Raw genomic sequence first — 24467 nt, 5'->3', positions numbered from 1 at the left:
CATATTGGTTAATGTATATTATGTGTATGGATGATTTTGCTGGAGGAAGTGCTGCTGCCCCTGTTAAAGAGAGCCATTGGAGTTATACGGGGTAAAGGAAGAACCTACTTCACATACTTACTTTTCAAAAGAAAACCAAACATAAGGAACAAAGACCATTTAGTACCTTCACAACAGAAAAAATACGGAGGAAAGCGAGGTAGTGACTCTTCTGTGTGAACAGCTGCATTAAAATCTTGGCTGACATGTACAGAAGAGTTATGGATTGTGGCTGTAAACGACAAACTAAATATGTTTCCCAAGGTTATCTCTGTATAAATAACCCACAAATGCTGACGCAGCAGCATGATCTCACAAACACTTAACAAAAGCTACTAGAACGTACTTACAAACCTTTAGCAAAGCCAGCGAGTTAATAATTATAAGGATCACGCATTTTTTGTTATTGGAACATACAATGACCACCTCATGGTCCAGGTGATAGCAGCGTCTGTGTTAAGGCGGGGGGAGACGGGTTTGCAATATGTCAGAGTTCTGCCATGCTTTTGCATGACAAACACCGACCTGGAGCCAGCTGTGACAAAGCTCTAATCCTGAAAATCCCTTATTCCTTTGCTGAAAATCCTAATGAGGATTTGAAGTACTCAGCAGGGAGGAGACCCAGGGGTTGTGGTTACACCTTGCCACTGCTCGCTCACCCAGTCATTGTCTCCTTATCTCCTTATTGGCCAAGCCTGGCTGGCGATGAAAGAGACATGACAGCGTGGACGGCCTACGTACACAGACCCCACGCCTGCCTGGCTCCGCAGGGAGGCCGGATTCTGCAGTCTACCTCAAACAATCAAGATGACATCAACAAAGTGGTAGAAAAACAAAACCAGCTCACATTCCTCAAACCGTGCAGGCCAGGACAGAAATCCATCCAACGTTTTTTTCTGCTGCCTCTAACGTTGAAAGCATTTTAACATTTTTGCTACAAGGGCAAATCATGCTTCCACAGCATTTTTAAGGTGCCTTAAGAATTAATACAGGACAGATTAAAGTACTCCTCTGATACTTTCATTTTTTTTAGACAATATGCACAGAAGTTTAGAAAATAGATGCCCGGTGAGCTCATTATCTGGCACAGTTATAACATCTTTAATATTATCTTCTATTTTGTGGATTTGAAGTATACATCACCAGATATGAGGTTAGATACTGAATTTATTTCCATCGCGCTAACAGTTTGTGCTCATTAAAAAATCAGAATAGGGGCAGGACAGGGAAAAAAAAAGATTACAATAAAAAAGAAAGTACAAGTGAGACATATCAGCATTTTCAGTAGTTAAACATTAAAACGGAAGATCACTGGGAGGTGCTGGATCATGTTCTTGCAGGTTCTGGCTCATATAAAGGCTGGGCTTTAGATTTCTGTAATTAGATTTCAGAACACCTTGATTGTCTATTTCAATTCACTGACTTTGAGATGAAGGTTTTAAATCTTCTCTCCTTCCCCCTTCCTGAAGAGCGCTTTTAAAGGTGCCCTTCCCTGTTCCCTTTGAGAAACCTCAAGTACTTCAAAACATTTCAAGCTCTGAGGGGAAACAATGGCGAGGTTTCGGTGTGTGCAGAAAGACAGAAATTCCCTGTGCTAGGCTTGTTCTTACAGGTTTCACCTCTGAAAACAGTTTTTGTTGAAGAGGAACAAAAAACTCAATTCTAAAGAAAATATTTGTTTATGGTTTGATGAAAGAGTAAGTGACCTATTTAACGAACATGTCTGTTCAGAACACGAAATGACCTTCTACAAAAACAAAAAAAAAACTCCTGAAAGGAGTAAGGTTAATCATTTCCGTTACATTTTCTCCCGCTAATTTCAAAACCTTTCCATTGCCCCGAAAATGTGATTTTTATCTTACGCTTGTTGCAAACATAAACCAACTCCACACCTCTTGACACACAATCCCCACTGTACCATCTCGTTTTTTCCTCACTATAATTCAAATAATCTTAGGGAAAGGTTTTGAAGAGAGCGTGTGACTGAGTTAGGTGTGAATTGCAATTCTGTTGCTGATACATGTAAATCCCTGCAATCCCACCAGACATGACCACATTATTTTGAAAAACATGTAAACCAATTTAATCATGCCTTGCCAGGGTAAATCATCACTTCTTGTTTGTAAAAAAGAATAAGTTTATATATTCATATATAGAAGGACCACCAGTAACGATAAAAGGAAAAGAACCTGCAGAAGATAACTTGGAGCGCTGCAGGGCAAATGTGCACTCATGCAATGCAAACCAAAGATGCAGACACAGATAAGACTTCCAGGAACATGTTGTCTGACTTTCTTTAAAATGGTCATCAAGGTATTTAATGAATAAAAGTTCACTTTTTACCGTAATGGCTTTGAAAAACATGTAAAATATGACAATATTTAAGACAGTCACAACAATAACAATCGGTAAGGCAAAAACTAACTAGCTGGTATGTGTTTCTGATACTGTCTGAGTTCAGTGATACTGAAGACAATATAAAAGAAAACTAGTGAAGCTAAGATCTCCTTTTTTATTAATGATTATCCAAAAATGTGATCATACTTAAAGCCTCATCTCATTGTCGCTATCACTTTCTATGAATTAAGAGGTCAGTCCACAAAGATTAAGCACAATATAAAGCATTGTCAAGTTAATTGAATGAGTCCATGTTATCCTACAGTATAGGAGTTAAGTCTGCATTCTCCGATTTATTTTGGTTGGTTCAAAAAGTGGGTATTATGCAACAACTTACGTGCTCAAAATCTCTGAACTGATTTGATTTTTGTAAAAATGTAAACAATTAAAAATAAATAAAAATAAGTGATACATAAAAACATTATTTTGGGTATGTGTACCAGTAAACCCTTTAGCCTTTAATATGAAGTATAAACTTGACTTAAAATTGGGGATCTGAACTGCACTTAGTGAAAATAGGCTGCAAAATAAAATCTTCAACATATTTTAGATTTGCTTATTTTGAACTAATTACCATAACAAGCAAACCTAAGAAAGATAAGGTAAAGCACAATAGTTAACTTCAAATTGGTTTGATTGTGGGTTAAATTAAGGTGGGCTTGGATGAAAAGGTAATGTGGGTATCAAATGTGTCCTTTAGGTAATCACTTTTTCCTGAATAAATTGAGAGATTTTACATCATGGTTTATTTAGTCAAAAAAGCATGAGTGGTATTTTTTGTCATTTCTAACCAAGATATAAGATCTTTATTTATTGATTTATTTTTTACCTCAGTTTAACCACATAATCATTTTTTGTTCTTTGCCACTATGTTGATAATGCTTTGATTATTGGCAGCTTGGAGCATGTTAGTTGTTTTCTTTTTCTTATTAGTTTGGTACAGTCATTTTTCCGTGAATTTCTGCACCAACCTTTGTTTCATCATAGGTTAGCTAGAGTCTTTACTTTATCAACCAACTGCCAACTCTGATTTTTGTTCTCTATTTGTTGCTACACACAAGCATTACTAATTTACTTGTGTGTTTTTAGGTCATTTTATATAGATTTGAACCAAGCAGGAAAATACCATGATCATAACAGGTTCAGGAGACAAATCCTCTTTGAAATGGATAATCTTCCTTCTATGTCTCTTTCAGAAATCTTTAGCTGACATATAGACACGTGAACTATAAAAGCAAGGAAATAAACATTCTTCAATAAAGCCCCCGGTGATCTCAGCTGATCATAGTAATAAATGATGATGACAATATCTTTGATTAACAAGGCTCTTGTGAGCTTAAGTAGGATAGCAGCCATATTAAAGCAGTGGTGGTGGAAATTAGACCATATAACCAACCTGCATTATAACAAATTACATATAATTGCTGTGGTAGAAACATGACTTTAAACTTTATTGTGCTATTTATGAATTTTTGAAGCTATAAGCCCTGGGGTAATTTTGCAATCGACAGCGCTCTACTCTATAAATACAGTGCAATTAAAATAATTACGCAAATCAATCTAGAAACTAATGCCAGTAACTATGAGGGTTACTGAAGCAAACAAGCAATTTTTTCAGAGTACAGATGTGAGCAGAACGAAAAGGAAACAGAAGAAGAAAGCTATGAAACAGCTGTGACTCAGCTGAGTAAATAAGACAGACGTACTAGTGGACACATGTCCAACCAGTGGAGTCAAACGTGAAGAGTGTTATAAAGAAGGACTTCCAATCTATCCCCTCCAGAACTGCAATATCTGTCAGGTATGTGTGTATTTATACAGTATGTCTCCTTTCAGATGCAAAAAGGGGGAAACGAACCAACTTTAAACTATTTATAGCATTCCACTAACCCATTTAATTCAATTATAAAAATGCATTAAAAAGATATTAGGGGTAGAGGCAGTTTAATGAAGCATGTTTACTAGAGGATATTGTTCGTAATGAACTGTTTCTGGGCTGATCTCTGAGACTGAAATAGGAAAAAGGGAAAAGAGGTGAGCGGGGTGGGGTTATATTAGACTAGTATTGAAAAGACTGAATGAAAATTGTTAAAATAACAAATAAGCTGATTTTTTTCACCATTTCATTGCATAATTTAGAGGTGGGCAATTAATCAGTGTATCATACTGCTTAATCTATTCATTTGCAAGCAAAAGGTTAAGCAACCTGCAAATAATTCACCTCCAATCTAGACCGGCTGTGATTACACATACGTTTGGGAATGTCTGTGATAGATCAACCCAAGTAGCACATACATGCAAAGTTGAAGGATAATTAAACACAGTTTTCAATTATTTTGTTACAAAAAAAAAAAATCTAGAAAAAAAAAAATCTAAAACATGGGTGGCATGCATATGTATTCACCTCCTTGATTTCAGAGAACTACGTTTTTCTGTAATTACAGCTACAAGTGTTTTGGGTATGTATCTACCAGCTTTGAGCATCAAGAAGCTTCTTTGCTGAATATTTCAAACTCAATCAAATTGAACAGAGTGTCTGTGAAGTAATTTACGTCTTACCAAATGTGCTCAATTAGCCTTAGGTGTTAACACATGAATATGCTTTGATTTAAATCATTCTATTGTAGTTTTAGCTGTATGTTTAGGATTGTCTTCTTGCTGGAAGGTGGACTCCAGGCTGATGTCTAGGACTGTCCTGCAATCTTAAGAAAAGAAAAAAAACAAATGCATGATACTAAGGCTGAACCATATTGGAAAAATATGCAATATGTGATAATATTAGTGAATATTAGTGAATATTGTGACCATGACATGACTTGCAATAAATAAACAAATAATTAAAAAGTCTTAATATCATTCTGCTTCTTATAGCAAAACATACATCCCGGAAGATGAGTAGTCTATCCAGCTACTGGGAAAAAAAAAATCTATATTTTCTTCTCAACAGATTTTGTGTAGAAAATAATTGCTTCAGGCGGGCATCTACTGGTCAGTATGGAAAGCAACTTAGTGGGGTCCTAATAATTTGACCGCCTCACCAGCTCTTTACTTTCCAAATGTTTTTTTTATACTGCATTAAGCAACAAGTGTTACCAAAAATATTATAGGCATATATATCCTGAATGCAAGGTACTTAAATAACTAGCTAACATTTATTGCAGTCCAGACAGGTCTTGCAATAGGAATGTTGCATAGAGTAATATTGCAATAACAATACATTTAACAATGATTGTAATATACGTTATGCAGGACTACTATTGACACCACCTTTGGTTTTGGGCCACAGAAATCATTTGGTATGATCAAAACAGATTCTGCTTACAAAGTAGGTGACGAGGGTTTAAAGGCAGTTGGTTGCGCTGTTTTTTTTTTTTTTTCTTTTAGGGTAAAAGGGGCTGATTAAATACTTACACGATCGATGTGGCCATCCTAAACGATGGAAACATTAGAAAAACGGAATATGAGAAAGTCGAGAAATAATAATCTCAGGCAGGAGCTATAGATAGATAGATAGATAGATAGATAGATAGATAGATAGATAGATAGATAGATAGATAGATAGATAGATAGATAGATAGATAGATAGATAGATAGATAGATAGATAGATAGATAGATAGATAGATAGATAGATAACTGCTTGTTTTGATCTTTAATCAAGTTTATGAGTGGAAAATATTTCCCCAGAGTGGCTGGTATTAACGGAAACCATCTGATCGTGTAAAGCCACTTAGGAGACATTTTTATGACTGAAGTTTTTGAAATTTGATTGATGCCTGTAGAGATCAGAGAATCACATTACCATTTTTTAATAGGGTAGATCAGATGGAATCCAGATGATATGCTATTATAATTCACGCCAAAGTGATTCGCTACACTGTCAATAAGGCGTGTGGTTAAAACCCTACCTTGTCTTTGATTACCAAACTTAAATGGCAGTTTGTCCAAAGCTTGGACAGCTGTCATCTTTGAGTAAAATTTTATTAGGCCCACTTACATTACATATAAAGAAGATGCCAGCTTTGGATTATTCTAAATTCAATCACCACACATTTAGTGTGTTGCTTTTCAGCCTGGTGGTTAAACGTTGTGGACACGTAAAACTTGCAGTTACAACAAAGCAAGGACTGATTTAATCAAAACTTAATGAAGTGTGATTACAAGACATTCAAGCTTGATGTTTTTTTAGGTGTGAAATCTGTGGCGTATATTTCCATGACGGCAAGCATTAAAAAGGGAGGAATTTACAAACAGATCCAGCTCTGATGCCACTGGGAACAACTGACGCTTTCAAGCAGAAAATCTCAGACAAATCACAATTTACCAACTAATGAAACCACTCAAGATTATCCCCCTCCTATCCGTCTGTGCCCGCTGTCCTGAAAACTGCATTACTCACACAAGCAGTGTCTGATTTGGCTTGCTTCACAATTATGGCATGCTATATTTCCACAAGGCAGTCAAAATAATAATAAAAAAAAGTCAACCTGAAATAAAACTTATTCAAAACGAAATAACATAACACTTGGCATAACAAATCAGTATGTTTCAAAGAAACCAGCAAAAACAAGACTTTGATATACTTACCCTCTGTGGAGTGTACATGGGTTAGAGTGATGAGAAACCAGCAAAAGGTGTGTAGTGTCCGCAGGCAGCATGCCATGGTGCTGAGTATTGATGATTTTTGGCAGGTTAGAGTTGTGGCTAACAGCTTCTGATTAGAAAAGTCCAAGCCAACTGGTCTCAGAGATAATCATTATCGATCTTCTCCCCTGTAACACAGACCAAAAGGAAAGCATTTACTTCGGTTATGAAATTTAGCCCACACGCGTGTGCTATACCCCTGAGGAAGCCGCTAACGTTCAGAAGGCCCTTGATTTTTCATGCACATTCCGATGAAGAGATGTGACAATCCTTAAGCTGTGAAATGCTACAAACCCGCACTCACCACTAAAATAAGGCCAGAAGGTCAATGATCCTCCAGAGAGAAATCCCTTAATGGTAGCCAAATACTAAACATTTCACTATTAGGGTGAGAGAGCAGGGTGGGAGCAGGCGTTGTTGTTTTCAAACACATGTGTCCCGCCATGTCCATCCCCTCGTGACTAGCAGCCAAGAGACACTAACCTCATTAGCTGTGTGTAGAGCTGTATATTGGCTACCTGATTCAGAGCGCATCATGATTCCTTATTTATAATGTTTATCTGTTTTACAGTCCCACAGTACGAAATAAGTTTGGGCTGGTTCCTGGTATCATGCAATTCCAAGGTTTTTTAAAAGTTTAAGTTTCAAAAACACTAAAATTTTCATCATATTGCTCCTATGGTCTAAAGTCCTTTAAATGCAATACTAACGTCAACATCCTAGTAGCTTTTAAAATGCCGCTTCAGGTTCATGACACTAACTGCAGTTGTTGCTGCAAAGGAAATCTGCCTGTATTCAACAACTTGCAATTGTAGGGTTCTTGTGTGAAGTTGCCAAAATGGGCATGTGGATGACCTGCCAAAACTTTAGAAACTTTAGAAGAACATACAGGGCACTGTTTTTGAGGAGAGAAATGCGAGGAATAAACCAGGTGTAACAGACCCTGTGGTTCAGTGTGCAGTTGCTTTGCAATCAAAAAGATGTGGGTGCAACTCCAGCTTAAAGGCAAAGCACTCTACCCCAAGTTGCCTGGCAATCTGTGTATCGGTGTATTAATGTGTACCTGTTAAGACCAAGACACACTGCTTGTCCACATTACATACAGATTTTTCTGGTGACTTACTGGCTGTGCAGAGGCTTCCTCCACAGACCACCAAACCTGAGAGATCGAGTATTCACGCAAGAGAATGCACCGCAAATTCTGGAAGTTTCGCCAGCATGAACGAGTCGTGCGGTAAACGTAAAGCTGCAATTTCTGCTCGAATAACCTCAAAGAATATCGTTGTTTCACTTTATCTGTTTTCAGTACTGCTAAGCTCCTACACTGTTTTATTGAAATGTTTTCTTTATTTATTAAGCTGTGCAATTCCAGGACGGGCCTATATGGGGACGAACCTGGCCAGAAATTGCGTACAGTTTACCTTGTGGTTTGGAGATTTTATTTTGTGGTTTCCCCAAAGCGGGTGTGTTTTACTTTGTCAACATGTAGCTCTTAATGTCTGTCTCAGGACTTTCCCATCAAATTTCTACATAGCTTCGACCAAGGTAGACCTGCACACAGTTATGTGGAACCACGCATTCTGACAGGCACACATAGGCCCCATTCACTTCAACCAGATGTAATTGCTGCGTCTTCATAAAATCCATTTTCTGCATCAGGTATAATTTTCGGCCTTTAGAGTGCAACTGGGTGGAGGTGGCCCTAGTTTAAGGTGCTTTCAGTGGTCTGTAAGACCAGAAAGGCGCTATATAAATTCAGTCTATTTGTCCTACCCTTCCACCATTTTTAGCTAAGAAATTACAGATGTTTGAAAAGCTTACTAGTCATAAAAACAAAGAGTTATGGTTTAAAGACTAATAAAGTAGGCCCAAGTGTGGCCCATTGCTAAGCCATAGACAGCATGTCTGTTTAGTAGCTGACTGCAACCTGGCTACGTGAGCAGACAGCCCAACTAATAAACTATCAAACTAATATATATTACCAGTATTGCTCAAAAAGTCAAACCTGGTAAAAAAAAAAAAAAAAAAAACTTTAATGTTCTACACAGAAATGTTCTCCACAGAAAAATAAATTTAGCCAATACTTACTCTAAACTTTGGAAGACAACAAATCTATTGTATCGTTTTTTTTTTTCTGACTATAAGGCACACTTAAAATCAGGCTGTCTACAAGACTGCCTGACTGTAATGTCGAAACTAGAAGCTGATTCATGTAAAGGCCCCCACACACTTTGACGTACTTCACTCCTTGGAGGTCCGCGTATACTCGAGGCGTACTCAAGGCAGACTCTGCGCGGACTCCGCACATACAGGTACTACATACACTCGTGTAGAGCTCAATTTTTACGACCACGTATGCAGTGTCACATTATAAACTTCTTGGAGGTAAGAAGTCTTTGCATCAAACTGTTTTATAAGTGACACCAAGCTTGATACACTGAGTCACAAGGATGCCCAGCATCACAGTCCCTCTCTGTTCTCACTGACAGGTGTACGGCGGAAGCTGGCTGGAAAAGAAACAGCGCTAGGTGCTCAGCTAGCTAATCACACATTTTACCATCCGTTCCATCACTTCGTCCCATTGACAGAAAGTGTGCGAATTATAGGAATTTGCCACAAGAAATGTAGGCAATAATACGCTCAACTATGAAGGGGAAAAGGTCATCGGTAAGTCAGCGCGGAGTCCGCACAGCTCACAGTATGCACATAGTACGCCTGAGTATGTGGAAGCCTTTAGGCAGCCTGTGCCCGGATCATGCGCTAGCAACAATAAACCTAGTAAGTTAATTCAATATAAAAGTTACGTTTATTTTGGTCCTTTTGATCCAGTGTGCCTCATGGTCCGAAAAATACAGTATTTTAGATGAAATAACTAATATGACAAATAATTTTTCTTTTTCAATAAGAGGAATTTTGTGCTGTTCCGCCTTGCATAAAGTAATTAGATGATAACATACACTCGTTGCTAAATTTTAAGTAAGTTATCCCTGTGAATCGCTTGACGGTCAGCTAATTTCCCCAGTGGAATTTCACTTCCAAGAGATTAGAGGTTGAAAAGTAACAGCACTCCCATCTATCAAAACTTTTGTGCCTTTTTCCACCCCCATGCCCAAGCCAAACAAACAAACACTGCCAAACAAATGGTCACTTCCCTGTCCCGTGACTCACCACAAACCACTTTATCTCTCCAATCTCTACCCTCACCTCCCCCATTCTCCTCTCTGACATCTCTCTGAATCAGAATTTCTCCCTTTCCCGCCTCATCCATACCTGTCTCAGCGGTATAAACCTGAAAGTTTGTTTTGCTCTCATTCCGCTACAAAAGCAGATGACCTCCTCCCAGTCATGGATCCAGTGGTGGAGCCGTGTGTGGTGAAACCCAACGCTTACCTGCACGCCCAGGCATGTGTTTCACACTACTAACGGCTCCCTTTTGTCTGTGTGTTTACACTGTTGGGTTAAGCTCCATCCTCTTGCTCCCATGAACCATTAGCACATTCACCATGGGATGTGGCATCACTCGGGCAACAAGACACAGAGGACCCCATTAGAAACTGTTTTCTTTTTTTTTTTCTTTTTTAGCACATGCAAAAACACCATTTAAAAAAAATGTATGTCCACAGCTTGCAATTGTATTTTAAGATTCTCAAGAGTGATATTACACTGTTCATACTACTGGCTAACAACAAAACTCGACTGAGAAGACAAGGATGATTTGTGTTGTTATGTAGAGTCAGAACCACACAAATCAGCTTCAGCTGTCACCTCCATGCAGGAGGATAACCAGCGCCTGAAGGCTCTTTGATCTGTTTTGTCGGAGTTCTCAGGCACTGTAATAATTCATCAGCGAGAAAACATGCAGAGCGTACGCATTCGCCGACAAAGTTATAATTAAACCTGCCATAATCAGCTCATCTAGTATGACATTGCTCCTCACCTGAGACCTCTAATTTTAGAGCCATTAGGAGAGGTTAACAGGAGCAGAACACACACGGCCACAGCGTATTTAGTTTCAGCAGAATAATGTGCAGTTGTGAGGCTTGACAAATGAAAGCTGATCACAGAGACCAAACATATTGGATTGCCACAAAACTTTACCACTTGCTTTTTATCAGGGCATAAAAGTGGACCAATTAAATTTATCGGGGAAGTGACTACTGCCCACATTCAGCGCCCATACATTATAATGAGACCTTAAGCTGATTGTGTCCTCAGTAAACCTTTTTACTCACTATATAGGATTAGGACTTCTCATCCAGGCACAGATTCTTAGTGCCTGTTGTTTTGTTCTTAGATCAGGCTATATGTACTGAATGATGATAATCCAATTTAATCCTTATGCTTCCTTGCATAAAGGGATATACTTTGAAAATTATGTTTAACTAAGATGTTTACTTGGTTGATATAGCATGTGCACATTTTATTAGATATTTAATAACAATTTATTTAAAGAGGTTTATTTGAAATAAAACATTTGTCTAAATGAAGACACAATTTATTGTAGAGATTATTTTACAAGTCTAATACAAAACTATTTGTGTTGGGGGTGGGGGGGGATCTCTCAACATCCCTAAGGCCGGTACTGTCGCTTGTCTACAATTTAAAAGTACAGCTACTATCAGATGTATGTGCAGGGTCTGCAGTGTTAGCAGCCTTGAAGCACTTAAGACAACCTGGATATGGTGCAAAATTGAACAACTGCTATATAGCTCTAATCTGGTTGTATGCATTACTGAAGTGATTGTACACACAGTTAAGGCTACAACTGACACACCCAGGTATCTTTTAGTCTCTCTTGAAAAATATATAGCATTCACAAATAGATGTTACTCCTGGCTATATACCTTTTCTGTTATTCAAATAATTTCTTAACAGCTCATCAGTCATTAAAACAATTAATAATATGTATTTACTAAAATACGTATTAGATCTCAGTAAATATATTAAGGCCCTGTCCACATAAACAAGTATATTTAGCAAAACAAATATTTTCTTTTTTTTTTTTGCAATGTGTTCATGTGCTGTCTACAAAATAGCATACAAAGTTGTAACTTTTATGAACTCTTTTTTCTGTGTATGCGTTTAGATTGGATAACCAGACACCATGTCATTCAGTTACAAATTATTGTATTAGTCCCAAAAGAAAATTAAATGTTGAAACAGCTATTTCTTCAATAAGTTGTTGTAGATGCTGATCGCTAGAATTAAACATGACATGGGAACAACAATAATGGAGCCATGACATTGTTTTTTCCCACGTCTGTTTGCCTTTGGCCTGACTGAGTTTCTATTAAACTACAAATCTAAGCTGATGTAATCAATACAAGAAAGGTTAAAGTGAAAATATAAACACATTCTTGAGGGGTAAATCTGATGCTTAGAATGCCTTAGCCATACTAAAGATTCCCTTTTGAGTTTTGAGTTGACTGCAAATCCCAATCCATGATATTCTCATGGTACAATTACCTTAAGAGGAAATATCATGGTTTTACATTTTCACAATGTTACACAAAATTAAAATAATAATAATAATAATAATAATAATAATAATAATAATAATTGAATAAAATTATTTTAGCAAAACAGAAAAAAATATCTTGTTGTTTCAAATCTTATTATAAATATAGTATTTTCCTTACTTTACCTTAGCTTCAGGTTCGTAGTTTGCAGAATATGTGATTTTTTGTACAGTTTTCCCTTTCCAGAGTTACACTAGCTTGATAAGAATGCTGTTTTTTTCCCATGTTATAAAATTGAATATTTTTAAACAGCCAAATGTTTCTGTCTTGTAAACCAGAGATAAGCTCAGTAGCCTTTTTCAGTCAGCTGACTAGAATTGTGCAGCAATAAGTGGGAGAGGGGCAGCTCTGTGATACTTGACATATCCGAGCAGTCTGCAACCTGTACAATGCAAGAGCCGTGTTTGCCCTTAGTCCAGGTAAATAAAACTAATTTACAGCCACAAACATAACCTTCTGAAAAAAATCCAACATCAATTTTTTGATAAAAAATATACCTAAAAATATATATTTACTTTTTTTTTTTTAGGTTTCAAAATAACATTTAAATTTTGCAAACAAGATGGACACATTTTCTTAAACGGGAAGTTGATATTTGACAAAAATCACATAGTTTCCAACATAATGACAAGAAAAATAGATCTCAAACAATATTACTGGTACTTCTGTCATTCTGTTGTGGAAATTCAATGCAGTTATTCCTTGTAAAAATTACATTTGTTATATCTATGTAGAAAAACATTAGTTGGTTCTTTGTCACTTTTAGCCAGTGTTTTTAGGAGCCATGTGGAGGGTCCAAAGAGCCACTCGCAAAGTTGGCACCGCACATTGTAGATGCCTGCTGTGTCCAGATACCTATGACCATCCTAGGCCTACCTGCATTACTCATTATAGAGTAGCACAGCAAAAAAGGAATAATATGTTGAACAACGAGAACTTGAAAACCGCTATTGAGGGATGCGGTTGTTTATTATTTATTTTTGACTTAAGTATCAAAACCAACACAAACATTGCTAGATATTATATATAACAAAATTAGCCATAATAAACATAAATATATTACTTTAATTTTGCATCAGTAAGAACAACAGCTGCTTTTCTGTTTTAAGTGAAGACAGTTAGATCATGCCTTTTCATTCAAGGTTATCAGTGGGCTCTCATAATAGCCAAAACTTTGTCTTTGTCCTTAGCTGATTGTTTGGTTCAGTTGCTGACGGTGTTCATATTCATACATAAACAATCATTTTGAGGCTCAGACTGAGATAGCAGTGCTGAAACATTATGATTATTTTTTCTACTGCCTTGTCATCACTGCACTGCAACAAAGCCGAGGACGACCAACAGGAGTCATGTGTCGGAATATGAAGACAAAAGACGAGATGCCTTTGACAGTTTTGTCTTGAAGCCTGCAGAGACCCCCTGGTACGAAAAACACGAAGAATGCAGATTCCTTGTACAGGGGGGTTGGGGTGTTCTGTAAATCGACGATAACAGTCCTATACTTTAATATATTTTGTTTCACGCTGTGAGTGTTTAACATGCTGAGACACCAAAGGCGCAGGCTGTGGGGAGACTGCCTGACTGCCGTTCTCCTCATTAAATGAGTTGAGGTCTCCCCTCTCAGCTGGGGGTTCCTTTTTTGTCTCTCCGCCTCATAACAGAAAACTGCCAGCAATCCCACCTCGGCTCTTTTTTTGCACGGCCCTCGACTTGGGTGAAACAGATTTAGTCTCCGAAACAATGTGTCGCTGTGTTTGGAGTTTCTGTACAGACGGAAGCAGACTCTCGATAACAATGCTGCTTGTTATTCGTCGCAAACATGACCAGTGGCCAACTTTCTGTGATTTTTAAGCACAGATTACCAAAATGGCAGCAGACAACACACAGCTCGGGCTAAATATGAGGTTGGCCCAGACAGATGTTTAAGTACCCTGAGAAATTGAGAAGCCACAGGGGCGTGGGCCCACAGGCTTTAAACATATGTGCGCTCCATATACTCACAATACAACAGAATGCTTTATTGTCAACAACTGAGTGTCAAATATGCAAAAGTAGGAAGCAGTTGGCCCTCTTAAGATAATGAAAACAAAAGGCATACTAACTGGGAGGAAGGGGGTTATTAGTGGGGAGGGAAGGAAGGTTGATTCAGGACAGTTTTAAATTTAAATGTAGTGGGGGGTCTGAAAACAAGAGGCAGATGTGAAAAGAATGTTAGGCTTCTAAGACAAAGCTCCCAGTTGTCCATTTCTAGTTGTTAGAGGGTCACAGGAGAATAGAGGAAGAGTTGGACCATTCTCTAAAACGGGGTCCAAGAGAATGGAGGGAAACCTAGTATAAAGAGCTCTAAAGGAGGAGGGGGGACTTGGGCTACAATAAAAGACTGACAGCTTGCGAGACTTGCTTGACCCTCGAATTAGCCCTCAAACTTTCAAGAGATCTCGGGAAAGAGTTGGGACGTTAATCGTCACATCACAGAAATGCAACAGAAGGAAAATGTGGGAGTAGAGATTCACTGAAATGTAAAGTTGGAGCAACATACCACCGCAGGTTCAAGGAAATACACTTGGTTTCGACCTGATTTACCTACCAGGATTCCTCATACATGCATTAATTTACTGTACCCTACATGGCTCATGGTATCTTGGATCATATTGCCCATGCTAAACAAAAACAAAATACCTGGGGCTAGAGGATTCAGCCAAGAATACACAATCTCAGCTATGGAAGAAATATATTCCTCCAACAGCAAATGGGTTCCTTGCTTTGGCACTGCTGAAGATGTACAACTTGCGAGGGGCAAATCAGAAAATTCACACTCCAGCATGCAGAGATCAGGCTTGGCGATCAGATGAGTCACGGAGCCCCGCAGAGTCAGATATGGGGCAGGAAGGAATCAGAGGCCGACCCCTCCGCCGAAGGAATGATTGAGAGCAGCGTAGAGGCGAAAGAACTGAGTGACACCCAACCAAACTCCGTCTGACTGCCGGTGCCCGAATCGTGGGCCCTGAACCTTGACAGGAGCTAAGCCAGTGAAAGACCAGGTCAAACATGCATGCTGCGCAACAGGACAGCTCAGCAGGGGGGCAGCGTGGGGCTGACAGTGGCAGCTGACAAAGGACAATGCAGAAAAGATCAGATGCGTTTGGAAACAAAGGAACCCATAAAGGTGTCTTGGAAGAAGAAAAAAATATTGAGACCTTATTAAACCAGGTGTATCTAGCTATGCCAGCTGAGAGTTCTTTACATCTTTTTCAGGAACACCGGCTTACAAACAAGACTTTAAGCTATTATAAAATCCATTACATCATGTGGGAAGACAAAAACAATTGTTTTTAGCATTGCGGGTGGTAATGTGATGAATCATTGCCTACCTCTAATGCAGGCCGCGATTCCACCAAATAAGCAGTAGCAAACAACAGACAGAGCGTGTGACATAAGCGTGGAGCATGTCATGCTCATTGCTCTTAGTGTTTCCTCTATTCATCATTTTTATGAGCCACTCAATTAATCGATTAGAGCTCTCCCCCCTGGTCCGGACGTACTGCAACTAAACAAAGCCAAACCCTGAAACACATCAATCCCTTCAGAGAGGGAAAAATGAACTGACCATCACAAGCCAAATGTATTAGATGTACAGCAAAAGTTGCAGCTTTATTATTATTATTTTTTAAAGAAATGTTGACCTTTTTCACTAAGATTTGACCAGAAGAGTCCAATTTTGACCCCTATTCCATTTTTGTTTCGATTACATTCTAAAGAGAACCAAAAAAAAAAAGCTGAAAAACATATCTGATCAACAATCATACACACACACATATATATAGCAATGGAGGGGAAATCCTATTAGCATTTTAAGATATCCACACCTGTCTGTCCACATGGATTATGACGATTTTCCACAGTAGCAACGTTTTAATACAGGTTCCATACAGTTTTTTTTTGTTCTAATTTTGATGTTTTACCAGGAAGTGAAGTGGATTATCTCGAATGAAGTTTCAAAATGTCATTTCCACTCACTGATAGCACAAAACTATTCCTTTCAGGTCTGCTGAGATAAGAGTGACTCAGCCAAGACTGTAAACGGTGTCTTCGCCGAATGTTCCTCCGCTTAGGAATTAATAGGCTGACATTAATACAGCAAGATAAATGGGCAGGTCAGGAACGGGGGCCTTGCCATTATATGGGCATCTCATGGTGATAGTGCCTGCCAATCAAGTCCAATAAGTCCTTGACACACCATGATTCACCTTGAAACACCCAGAGCGAATGCAGTACAGAGTGTATACTCCTTTGTCCACAAGCCAAATCCAATTAGTTTGTGCACATAAATACTTAGCATGGTTGGGGCCCAGGGAACACTTTAGGACACCACAAAAGAAACACAGACTGTTTCAAAAGCATCTACTATTTTTCAGTTTGTGTTTATCTATAGCTGATTTCTTTAAAAAAAAAAAAATGTTGGATGGCTGACAAAGTCAAGCAGCGGGAAGAGAAGTGTTGAAGCACAGTGATGAGAAACTAAAGGTTCAAGAAGTTGAAACTTAAGTCACAGTGACTGAAAAACTTACTGATTTCTGTTAGGGTGATGAGCATGTTGTACTTGTACTATTTGTGCTCTTTAAAGCCACAAAATTATTACACAGTACGATAAGAAGTTCTTCCAATAAGACGCCAGAGTAAGTGATTTATTTTGAATTTCTGCTGGCTGTATGGAGTACAAAGTAACTCAGCGCTGCTCCTCCACCGCTTGTTGCTGCCCACAGAAAATCAACAAGCTGGAAGAAGGCTATTAGACTTTTCTCATGCCAACAATAAAGACAAACTGGGCTATTTCGGAATCTTTACAGTTGCAAAAAAAACAAGAGGATTCAGGTTGTAAAACTAAAAGAGCACCACTGATTAGCCTGCTTTAGAACTTTAGAAGAGTTGGCAAGCTATGAGCTGATTGGCAATCCGTTTTAAACAAAAGTAATTATACAGTATCATGCTAGACATGTTTTACATTTTTCTGTTCATACAGTGATCCTGTCAAACTATAGTATTATTTACTCATACTGTGAAAACCTCATAATATTCAATGCCTATTCTTTCATGTTTGTTGAGTTTACTGGTTTAAATCGGGCTCAAAGCCACAGTCAATGGAAATAAGTAATAGAAAATCTTTAGAGAGCAGTATACAATTAAATGTATTTATTTTTATACTTTGAGTGGTTTTATAGGCATTTCTCTATCCATCAAAATATTGAACTGTCACATGCATTAAACTGATATGCAATATGGTTTAATACACGGGTTATGAAGTTGTGTGTTTATGGTACAAAACGAAAGGCAGACAGGACACAATGGCACTGTGTGGGTACAAACTGGCGGGGGTACAAATTAGCTTGAAATTCATCTGGAGCATTTTCATTGATGTGCGTTTTTGCAGACAATTCTCAGAACCTTTTGGAGTAAAAAGGATCTCGGTCCCCTTTTAGTCTATTGCAGCAATGCTCATCATTTACCCCAATGTGCACCAGCGAGCAGTGTATGTGACCTTTTTCTCATCTCTTTAAAATAAATAGGGAAAAAAATGGCTCCGTCTTCTCTATTAAGGATCTTTTCATCAATAATGCACTGTGATCATGAAGCGTTATTAAACTGGATGATTAATTTTTCAGGTAGTGGGCAGCAACACAAAACATAACGAAGGTAACTGAGAAGATGACTTGTGAGAGGCAAATGTAAATTTGCAGGGAATCAAGCTGGAAAATAAGCCATTTGTCTACTGTGCTGTGTGTTTTGTTCATCTTAGCATTGAGAAACAAAAGAGATACTGTACTATTATCTTTGAGACAATGAGGAGCTGCTTCTTTGTTGGCTTGTTCTGCTACATCTCTGCTTTGTGAGTAGTATATTTACCACTAAAATAATTGAACAAAATTGTTCAGTAGCCAAACTATTTCCAAATTTACTTACACGATTTGAAAGCACAAGGCTGAAGATTAAATCTTGTAATGGGGGCTAATTCCTCCAAAATTTAAGGCTCTGCACACAATGTCGCCAACCTTGACTCGTTTTCTAATTGAGGCTTTTAACCTTTCTGTAGCTCAGAGCAAGGACAAACACAGGCAAAATAAGGTGGGGGTGCTGCATAATCTCCGTTGTCACTAAAATAGAAAAAGGGCCTATCCTTTGCAGCACAAGCAATACGACATAAAAACAATTACACCGGTGGAGTGGTTGCACTGCGACCTGCTTGCATATTTCTACCCCATTGCTGCCATATCGGTTTTCAATCTAAAATGATGGCACGAACGTCTTTGTAAAAACAAAAAAAAAAAAAAAAAAGGAGAAAGGCAGTGTATGTCATGCTAAAACAAGGTATACGGCTGTGTCTTTTCAGGAAGCTCAGACAAAAGAAGGTGGGTGTAGTCTTTCCTGAATGCAATCACTTGTCAGCCCTAAATCTTCACTCAGTACTACCCTGACAGGTATAATGGTGCTTGTTAAATCGGATGAAGGGATATTCGGCCACTCTTTCCAAATACATAGAAAACTCTAAAATGCATTTTTGCCTTTCTCGGCAAAACAAAAAAAAAAGATAATTTTTCTTTAAGTAAATCTTTTTTAACAAGAATAAAAACAGCAACACGCAGGCGGAAAACACAGCTAATGTGGCATGCACGAACAGCGGCAGGACAGGAGCGAGTACGATTTAAGTTGCTTTGAATTTTCTGGCGGCTTTATTAGATTTCTTTCATGCAGTCCCGGTGTCACTACTCCTTTGCCCTCTGCCCACCTTCTGCTGTGAAAGAGAGAGGACAGTTTTGGGGCTCAGCCTTCTCCAAGGCGCTCATCTGCATAACATCAGCATCCCAAGTGGGATTGTGATGCAAACAAGCGCAGATTGGTTTATTCCATCTCCCAGTTTCAATAGGTGTTGTCAATCCTGTATGTTCAAAGGATCCACCCCAGTTGGGGGCTAAGAAAGGGAACATGGTTGTTTTTTTTTATGCGGCGAAATAAAGTTTTATTCAGGATGTTGAGTGGAAATGCCATGAGGCAAGCTTGTGTTGTATCTTGTATTGATTTGCTGATGATAGTATTTTGCAAAAATCCTCCCAAAAGAGACAGATAATAAAGCAGTGGAAATTTCCTTAAAGTCAAAATAGAAAATTTTAGAAATTTTCAGCTACAGCCAACTGACCTTGATTTAGACTTGACGTGATTTTAAAAAGAATATGTAAATGGGTCTGTGGCTTATGTTATCGTCCTCTGCCACCCACAGCAGGACACTAGATACAGCAATCACTGCTTGCGCACCTTGTGTACGTCGAATATGTGTTTGCTCTTTTGTGATAACGAAAAAGGGGGAGGGAAGGGGGAAACAAACACGGGCCTTTCTTCACGTGTACTTTCTTATGAAAATCTGGACCAAAGTCAAGGAAATCTGGAAATACAAGGAGAGCGAGTGGGCAGATACAAGAGACTGTTGAGCGGCCCTGGCGATAAAACATTCACAGGGAAATTATCTCCCTGTCATAAGACCCACCCTGTTTTGAATACCAAAGGGATTCATGCTCCCAAACAAATTCTAAGAGGCTGACCAATTTTGTGCTCTGGCAAACGATAGCAGGCTGCCGCTCAGGTCGCACCTTTGAACTGCCACGATTGTAGCTAGCAGGAAGCAGAGATCCTAATCTGTGTGTCTCTGTGCAGGTAATCCACTGAAGTATAATTGGCAACGTTTAAGTTGCACACAATAATAACAGGGGGGGTGAGACTCGCTATGAATAAGAAGTGAGAGCAATAAAAGAGAAGTCAGAGAGAAAGAGTGTAGTGCTTGCGCAAGGCCCTATGTTGGGGAGGTTTCCTAATATGACTGACCATTCAGAGCGGAGCTGCCAAACAGAATTTCATTAAACTTAATAGTAGATTATAGGCATGAGTCAGTTCCTTGTAACATGGTATATCAAGGTTCTAAAAAGTTACGGTTTATAAGACGTTTTAATGAGAAGCCGGAGAATGTGCCGGAGAGATCAGAGCACAAAATAAGGCAGTGCTGCTCCTCCCCCACATGTTGCCTGCACTGCTGGTTGACTGGCTGGAAGAAAGCTATTGTACCTTTTCTGCATTTACAAGAGAGATACGGTCCCCTGTTTGGAGATGACGCCAGTCATTAAAACCAGGGACAATCATAGTGTGGAAACTAGTGTCACCAATCAATGGATACTCCAAAAGACTATTAAGGTATTAACCTAAATATTAAGTCTATAGTAACATGATTGCAAATGTCATTTTCAATCATTTATTAATATTAAGTTAGTATTTTGGCAGCTGTAGTTATAATTGCTGCATTTGTTTTAAATTAAAGCAATTAGCTAATGCTATACATTCTCATGATTTTGCAGGAAACCACATTATATTCAGAGTTCTAACACCGTACCAACCTCACATCAACCCATGTCACTTTTTTTTTAAAAAAAAAGCTAAATTGCTTCTTAGTATTGTTTCTATAATTTACAGTACTTTTAATGAGACTCCAGAGAAAGTGCAAGGGGGATGAGCGTCTACTGGCTTAATGGAGGACATAATAATGCTGTGTTTTCCCTCGGCCATCTGACGGAGCTCACTGCCAGTCAGGTGGCTTTAGGAGGGCTAGTATGATTTTTCCTCCCTTACAGGAGAGACAGCTTTGGCTCTTTCAAAACATATCAAGTCATTAAAAACATGTTGAGTCAGATTATATAAATATACGGTGATACAGTGAAACCCTAATATTTTTACTGAAAATGAATATGAAGTAAAAATATCCGTTCAATGAGTAGTAGACTACATCAGAAATGTAGCTCAGTTGTTTCACTAACATTAATCCAACCATCCACTCTCTATACCAGCTTATCCGTGCAGGGTCGCGGGGGGTTGCAGCGCTTGTCTCCAGCGGTCATTGAACATGATAAAACGTTAATTATCACTGTCTTGAAAACGTTTCCACACCAAGAGGTTTTCCTAAACTACCACATTTAAGAGTAACACATCATTTTCCTCCACCTTGAGAGAGAAATTAAATTTTCGAAGGCATCTGCTCCAAAGAAGATTTTTTTTTATACTGTCAAAAAAAAAAAAAAAGAATACACATAAATAGAGCAGCTGGTTAAGCTTCATGTGACTGAGCAGGTACAATCTAACATCCTTATTGTGGATACTATCTATGTGTTTTTAAGAACAGTACAAGGAAAAATAAGGGAGAAAATGGTTTAAGTAGTCAACAATAAAAACGAAGGTGTTTAAACAACCTGCGTCTTAGATTGTGGCACATCGCAGAGCCAATAGGACACAATGTGCCAAATAATCACCAGATAAAAGCAGCAACATGGCTTCTAAGAAAATGTTTAGTCTTTAATTTATAAATATTCATTCATATTCTATTTATATATATATATATATATATATATCCTTGTAAGGCTTACAGATCAAGATACCTACAGTAGCAATTAGCACATAGTGTAGAGTTATTTACTCGCACAATTGTAAGCATCATGTTACGCTTATTTCAGTTTTGCCACCAAATGTTTGAACTCTTTTATTATTTTTTTTTCCGTTTCGATATATTGAATGCACCAGAAAAATGTCCACAGTGTAGTTGAGTCATGCCGTGCAGCCCTCCCTGCCCTTACTATACTGGTTCCATTATACAGAGAAGCTCACAAGCCCGTTCAGGTAACAAAATAAAAGAGCCCTTCTTCAGCTCTTGCTGTAAAGACTAAACCTAGTCTGCGGCCATGGTTCCTCCCTAGGAGGTTATGCTGTGATGTCTGGTAGCTACATTTCAGCACCACTGCTTTCAGGGCAAATGTTGGCGAGATCTTTTAACAGTGTGCTAGATACTATATAATAAACACATTCAACGATGTGCTCCGAGTTACAGGGGAAACTTTTCCACCCTTCAGTTCTTGGCCTCTCTGAGCCCGCCCACAGCTCCCCGCCTACCCCCAGGCCCGCCTGATGTTAATGGCTGTGATAGCCGCATCCTCTCAGCCCACTCCAGACTCACTGGTAATCAGCTCAGACTGATGAATGACAGAAACTCCACCGGCTCTACTTTTTGCAATGACAAAAAAAAAGAAAAGAAAGAAAGCACACACGTTTCTGCACCACCACCCATATCCCTCTCTCCCCCAAAACTCCTTCCATTTTACTGTCCTCTTTAGACAGATTTTCTTCTTCCTTCAACTACTACGGAACAGCACTCATCACATTGGTTCAGCTGCTGATGCTGAAGCTAAAAATGAATTGTGGGTTGCTGGGCACACATGCAGCGGTGTAGTTTTTGCAGCTTGAACGTAGCTTTTTGTCTGGTCATCATTAAACTACGCTATGATAAAATAATACTGTAGTGTAAAGCGACACACACACACACACACACACACACACACACACACACACACACACAAACCATTTCTGCCTTTCCGTAGCAACTGATGTACAATTTAAGAATAAAACATAATTTTCTTCTCTAGATAATGGTATCATTTAAGTTATTTTTATAACTTTAACTTATTTATTTATTGCAGCATACATGAAAGAAGCACTGATCCAACTTATTTTCGCTGTAGCTAAATTGAGGATTTATTTTTTTTTTTTGGGTAATTTTGCCATGTGAAAAATATACTTTTTGGCCGTTTGGTTTGAGAATCGACTGTAAATTAAGTTGGCCCCTAAATTTATTTTAGACCCACAAATGCAGCATTAAAAGTAAAACTTAATGTCGCTAAAAAGTCAAATATCAAGAGATTTACGCAAAAGTTGACAAAAAAAATTTTTTTCCCTTATGATTCATGTTTTTAATGAACAAATATGCAAAATCAGTATTTATCATAAGCCTAAATTAATAAAATAATGTTATCAACTTATCAAATGTAGCATTCAGCTACTTGCTTTTCCACATTTTGCTCACAGCAACAATATGTCAGATGCAAAGCGAAAGCTACACTTCCCACACTCATCTCAATTACTAACATCAGTCTGCTCGAGACTCACAAGCCGAATTAGACAAACAGGTCGGTCTAATGGATAAAGCAGCGAGAGTATGTGTGATTTATAGCAGAATTCACACCAGCAGAGCTGCCTCACACCTCATTTAGAAACAGGCATGATGAATTATTAGGGCAGTCTGTGGATGCATTTTTCTTGTACTGTTGTCAAAGAGATCAGATCAGGAGGGAGACGTGCTGAGGTGTTGATATTAAGCATTCTGAATTTTAAAATGTATGAATAATTTCATGTGTTCATGCAAACACACACACACACACACACACACACACACACACACACACACACGTGCAAAATAAAGGAACAACTTGACAACAGCATTTAGGATGCTCATTACCTCTTCCTAACAACAGTGGAGGAGAAGTTGGAATCAAAAGGCAGCTGTGAGCGCTGGGCCTGGCACAGCTGTACAAGCAAAGCTGCAAAAAGAAGTCACCGGCCACTGTCGCTCAATCTGTGTTAATCCCACACACTATCTGCATGCACGTCAGCCTCGGTCCTCATGTCCATGCATTTCTTTTAACACTCCTAAGTTCAATTTGGCAGGAAAGTGGATACGTTGCATCACTTCTACTGGCTGAAAATCCTTTCGGCATATTTCTCCTTGATTAATCTTTTTTTTTTTTTTCTCCCGAAACAGCATGATGCCGGTGTTATCACGCACGATCAGTTTAGCAGTCGTTTTCTGGTGCATATATCCTGCTTCTTATTTTCCTATTTAGAGTATTTAGTGGTTTTACAAAAACAACATTTGCTTGTGAATTTGCATATTATATGTCTACTTTAAACATCAAATGGAACCCCGTTTATTTAAAAATAATAACAGTTTTATCGTT

The 24467-nt window shown here is 38.5% G+C and overlaps 1 protein-coding gene across 45 annotated transcripts in view; it reads right to left on the bottom strand.

Annotated features, from left to right (window-relative positions):
* adgrl2a (adhesion G protein-coupled receptor L2a) overlaps positions 1–24467 on the bottom strand; it is a 141476-nt gene that overhangs the window by 109028 nt on the left and 7981 nt on the right. For all 45 annotated transcript variants that reach the window (XM_036141134.1, XM_036141135.1, XM_036141151.1 and 42 more), the window contains exon 2: positions 7022–7206. In XM_036141134.1, coding sequence (XP_035997027.1) covers positions 7022–7097 — 76 coding nt within the window. In that variant the 5' untranslated portion in view covers positions 7098–7206. The remainder of the gene's footprint in view (positions 1–7021; positions 7207–24467) is intronic.

This window comes from Fundulus heteroclitus, chromosome 9, assembly GCF_011125445.2.
Source record: "Fundulus heteroclitus isolate FHET01 chromosome 9, MU-UCD_Fhet_4.1, whole genome shotgun sequence".
NCBI classification, from domain to species: Eukaryota; Metazoa; Chordata; class Actinopteri; order Cyprinodontiformes; family Fundulidae; genus Fundulus; species Fundulus heteroclitus.
This window is presented reverse-complemented; position numbering and strand designations above follow the sequence as displayed.